General features: G+C 38.9%; 2 protein-coding genes across 2 annotated transcripts in view; both read left to right on the top strand.

The window, feature by feature from the left end:
- The first annotated feature begins 72 nt into the window (after window positions 1-72).
- On the top strand, window positions 73-3,860 carry LOC106958091 (potassium channel subfamily K member 16-like). The gene is made up of 5 exons (XM_015049831.1): window positions 73-1,159; window positions 2,142-2,256; window positions 2,337-2,503; window positions 2,596-2,764; window positions 2,945-3,860. Exons 1-5 carry the CDS (start codon window positions 947-949, stop codon window positions 3,154-3,156), a joined length of 876 nt encoding a protein of 291 aa, XP_014905317.1. The 5' UTR covers window positions 73-946; the 3' UTR covers window positions 3,157-3,860.
- Window positions 3,861-4,364: 504 nt separating this feature from the next.
- LOC106958090 (potassium channel subfamily K member 17-like) overlaps window positions 4,365-5,422 on the top strand; it is a 13,199-nt gene continuing 12,141 nt past the window's right edge. The window contains exon 1 of the mRNA XM_015049830.1: window positions 4,365-4,662. Coding sequence (XP_014905316.1) covers window positions 4,447-4,662 — 216 coding nt within the window. The 5' untranslated portion in view covers window positions 4,365-4,446. The remainder of the gene's footprint in view (window positions 4,663-5,422) is intronic.

Here is a 5,422-nt window from a genome sequence, read left to right as displayed (position 1 = left end):
GGTGTGCCTCGAGATTTTTTCAATTAAAACAGTGTACCTTGGCTCAAAAAAGGTTGAAAAACACTGGCTTATGGTATTGCTTGTAGAGTTCACAGCTAGTGGTCGACCCGTCAATAAATGATGGATTGTACAGTAATTTCACATCCTAACCCCGTATTAAACTTCTGCACGACTTTATTCCTGACCTCTCTGCTGTTTTCCTTGCTCTTCGTGTTACTGTTCACCAACGTTCTCCAACAGTCCTTAGCGGCCCTCGCTTCTGACCATTGACGGCTGGACTGTATTTTATTTAGACATCAAATAAAATGCATTAAAATTCTTGGATGCACTGACACAAAATGTGATCAGATCAAAGGATATAAATACTGCTCTAGATTTACTTTCTACTCCGTACACCAAGGGTTGCAATAACTAATTTCACATTTATAAAATTAAAGCACCGCCGACCTCCAGATCCCAAAGTAGGAGACCGACATCTGAGGGTGTCAGATGGAAAGCAGGTAAAACATTAACTTTTGTTCTGCTGACAAGATACTGCCACTGCTTCCTTATTAGTGGAAACAGGGGAAAGCTTGGGAGCAGATGTCGCTCGCTAATTGAGGAAAAGAGTTCGGCCGTTACCTCGGTAACCCAGAAATCAGCACCCATGCTCCTCTGACCAATCAGACTGAAGACGTTGCCGTTCAGAGAGAGATACAACATCAGCCTGAACAACTGTGATGTTAAGCAGGACTGCTTTTTTCAAAATACCTCATTTCTTTTTTTAAGAAGAATGCTTTTTTCTAAAGAAATAGGACATCTATTTGGAGAACTTCACAAGAAGAACTGCTTAACATAGAAATTCAGTCTTCCTCTTCTTTTTTAAAAGTACTTTTATGTTTTTTTTCTGAGCTTGAGCACCAGCATTTTTTGTCTTTTACTGGTGCTGTGGGGGAGGGGGACGTTAATGGCGTGGTTTCACCTGGCTCGGGTCAAAGTGAACTGGACAGCACTTTTAATTTTGGCCCACTTCACATACCTGCTGATCGGGGCCGTCATCTTCCAGATTCTGGAAAGAGAAGCCGAGAGCAACAACAGAAACCACTTCCAGCTGGAGAAACTACATTTCCTGGCTAATTACACCTGCTTGGATGGTCCTGCCTTGGAGAAGTTTGTCCAGGTTTACATTATTATTATTATTATTATTATTATTATTAATCTGAAATATTTCTTTAGGTTAGGAGAGGTTAAAATGCATGGTTTTGGAGTTATTTTCCACTTTGTGGTTGACAAAGGCTTCAGTCTTATACAAATAGAACTAATTCATTATGTCAATGTTTGGTACATTTGCTTTGTAAAGCTGAAAAATCGATTTTATTATTAGGTCAGGCTTACCGCAATAAATGGTTTTACAGTAACTGGTTTGAAAGATCAATAAGTGTGTCGTAATTTATAACATTTGACAAAATCATTACCCTGGTGACCTTAAAAAGTTTTCTTAAAGTGATTTAATTCAAGGATTTAAATGGGGTTGCCCTCATAAAAAGATCTGTTAAAATTAATTTTAAAAATGATTACAGTAAAATATGTTAATTAATTTCCAATCTGTTGGCTTATCTTTATTCATCTTGACAATAATGGCAATGTTTTACCTTTTCTTTTCTTACTTGTTTAGTTTTATTTAGTTTTTATGTTTTTATATAATTTGTTTTTAGTATTATTAGTCATTGGTTACCTTTTAAAAAAGTATTATGAAATTTCTAATTTATTCCCTATAACTTGAATTAATTAAACTATATATATATATATATATATATATATATATATAGTTGTATATAGTTTATTCAGTTGTGTAAGTCTTGCTGTTTGAAAAACAAATATTTCAATAAGTCTGATATAATTTACCCTGACAAATATGGGGTTATCTAACATTAAATCGGATAAACTGAATAAACTGAGAAAATATTTTACCTGGTTCAGCTAAATCATTATTTTATTCCAAAAGAAATTAATGTAAAACTCATTGTAGATAAAAAAAAAAAAAAAAGATTAAGTTTTAGCTTCACTACTAAAGCTAAGTTTGGCTCTGCAAGAATATTTCTGTTGAAGCCTATCAGTCATTGCTGATTTATGTCGTAATGTGCATGTTACCCTGTCTGCAGGTGATTTTATATGCCTGGGAAAAAGGAGTGAACCCCTCAGGCAACTCAACCAACCCCAGCAACTGGGATTTCAGCAGCTCCTTCTTTTTTGCAGGCACTGTCGTCACAACCATTGGTAGATCGATGTTTTACCCTTTCAGCTCCAGTTGTTGTAAAATATGATGCTTCATTACGTCTCACCTGTCTGGTTCGCAGGTTACGGAAACCTCTCTCCGAGCACCGTGTCCGGTCAGGTGTTTTGTGTGTTTTACGCACTCTGTGGTATTCCTCTGAACCTGGCTTTCCTGAAACAAATGGGCAAGTGTCTGACCATTCATCTGGGCCGACTAGAGACGGGAATGGTGGCGGTTGTTCCTCACAAGGTTCCGACATGGTTCTCTTTATTCTGCAGTGCGGCGTATAACTGATGGTCGCATATATCGGCTAAATAAAGAGGTTTTGTTTTCTCTCCCAGAAAGCCGTGGAAGCCCTGGCAGTCAGTTTGTTCTTCATCACCGGCAGCCTGCTGTTTCTCGTCATCCCTCCTCTTCTGTTCAGTTATGTGGAAGGCTGGACGTTTGGAGAGGCCTTCTACTTTGCCTTCATTACCCTCAGCACCATTGGTTTTGGAGATTATGTAGTGGGTGAGTAGAGACCACAATCAAGCCACTAATGTGCTAGAAAGGCTGCAGCGGTCGCCTCTGTCTGCCTAAAGCTCCCAGGTCTCACCCTGTTGCATAAGTCAGCGAGGTGTTGGAAGATTAAAGTGCGCTGTGAACTCAGACAAACTCACTTAACGCGTTCTTACATGTTTTTGCTTAAAGGCACCGACCCAGGGAAGGAGTACATCTCCCTGTACCGCTGCCTTGCGGGCATTTGGATAATCTTCGCGCTTGCTTGGCTCGCGCTTATCCTCAACATGGGAGTGAGGATCATGGAGAACCTGGTTATCCTGACTCACCCGGGTTTTAAGAAGCACAAAGAAGAGGATGAGGACGTTTCCTCCAGTAAACTAGAAGTCACATCAAAGATCTGACAATGGACCTTAAAATTATTTCGAGTAATATTATTCTGCAGGTTAATACTTTATTTAATGTTTTTTTTTTTTCTCTCTCTCTCTAAGATCTCTCTTAATACAAGACGAGGCAACAGCAGTTTTAATACATACATATATTGGTGATATATTGTGTTCTACCTCAGTGTGAAAGCCTGCTTGATCATCTCTTTTTTTCCATTATATGATTGGTGTTTATCTTCTCCTTGTTCTCTTCTGATTCCCACACGTATGATTAGATGTTCAAACAGGAAGCTCAGATCTGGGCTGTTATTTCATGACACCGTGTCACATAGTGTGTGTGTGTGTGTGTGTGTGTGTTTTCTGTGTGTTTATTGATGTCAGTCCACATCTGTGCTTGTGTGCTGACGGGAGAATTGAGCACGGACGGCTATCTTAAACCAACACATTAATCAAGATGGTGATACGAGGTGGAAAAAGGAGAGGACGACCCTCACCTGACACCGCCTTATGTTTTTCAGAAGGCAAAATTGAAAACACTAAATACACACATCCGACGTTCATTCAAGACGCTGTGCAGACAGAAGTTATAGAAATTCCACAATTTGTCACGTTGCAATCACAAACTTTCATGTTTTTGACCAACATTAAAGTGTTGCACAACGATGGAGTCGAAGGAAGAGGACGCAGGGTTTATTAGAAATAAAAATCTGAAATATGTCGCATCCATATGTCTTCATTCCTGACAAATCAATACTTTTCAAAACAACCTTTCAGTGCATTGGATCCAACTGGTTTAGGTTTTTAGGGTGTATCGCTATCAGCTTTGCAGAGCTAGAGACTGAAATAAACAGCTAGATATATTCCAAGATTAAATCACATACTGGTGGACTCTGTTTACTTATTAGGGGACTTCTGAGGACAGTTGATGGTACTATCTTTTTTTTATTTTTTATTAAGGGGTATCATTTTGAAAGAGACTGTGTTATCACACAACATCTCAAACTTCCCATTAAAGATTTTGGTTCTAAGCTGACAAAACGTGAGAAACTTTAAAGCGATGTGCATTTCTTAGTTTTTCCAAGACATTGTACATTCCTGCTCGTGCTGCCGTGTCTCCCTTATCTTGCTTTGCTCCTCTGGATTTGCATGTCAGGCCAGTGAAGTGATTCAAACAGTAGTGCTCTGGGAAGGTTCATTTGCCTGTGATGTGAGTCCGCCAGGTAAACCCTCTCTACTCTCTGCATCTGACTGCAGAGGCTGAGGCTCCGAGCTAAAACTGGACGTCAACGGTCGGACTGCCAGGCCAACATGGAAGTGAAGGAGATGTTCAATCTGGCCCGGGTGCCATCCATTCTCATGCTTGGTTTGATTTATGTGGCCTACGTGCTGGTTGGTGGTGTGATTTTCTGGAAACTGGAAGGAGATCTTGGAAGGAAGGATCTCTCCCTGTTGCTCCTTAACAAACAGAGGCTGCTAATGACGTACAGCTGCCTGAACCAAGAAGGTCTGGAGCAAGTGGCTCAGGTAAGGTACTCAGAAGTCTGAATATGATTAAATGGATTAGTTAAAATAATATAAAGTATAACGTTGACATGTAAACTCCTAATTGATACATACATGGATAAATCAGTCAAGATATCTCTGCACTCATAATGGATCACAACCTATTACGATTCTATAAAAAAATAATAAACTTACACACTTTTGTGTCATTTGCTTAGTAGATTTTAAAATGTAGCTACAGTAGGTCTGTATGCGATTCTTAAATTTTGATTACATTTAATGCAGATGAATCCACCATGAAACAGAAAACCAAAATAAATAAATAAAGAATTTGTATGTTTTGCCATCAGATTTTAATTTTATTTAAATTGCAGTTGGGTGACCTTTAAACTCTCCGGTAGCCCTTAACTAGAAACCTTCATTTTATCATTAAGAATTAAGAGGAGACATGTTTGCTCAAAAAATAATTCAACTCAAGAACCATAAACTCTCTGCCATCAGACATGCTATGATATGCATCAGATGACCGGGAAGACAGCAAAAATGTAAGCATTTGGCTCCATGTTTAGATGGTTTTGGGACGGAAGAATCTGGGTAAAACCGTCCAGCATCGCAGTTTATTGATAACCTGTAAGTAAGTGAGGATCCTATTGATGCAAAAGCAAACTGGAATCCGTTGTGTTCCTGAATACATTGACAGTCTTGGTTGTTACACAGTAATGAGGTTATTATCAGTGGTGGAGAAAGTACTCAATAAATGTACTTAAGTAAAAGTACAAAT

This window comes from Poecilia latipinna, unplaced genomic scaffold, assembly GCF_001443285.1.
Source record: "Poecilia latipinna isolate Pla-1442-1.1 unplaced genomic scaffold, P_latipinna-1.0 Scaffold961, whole genome shotgun sequence".
In the NCBI taxonomy this organism is placed as follows: Eukaryota; Metazoa; Chordata; class Actinopteri; order Cyprinodontiformes; family Poeciliidae; genus Poecilia; species Poecilia latipinna.
This window is presented reverse-complemented; position numbering and strand designations above follow the sequence as displayed.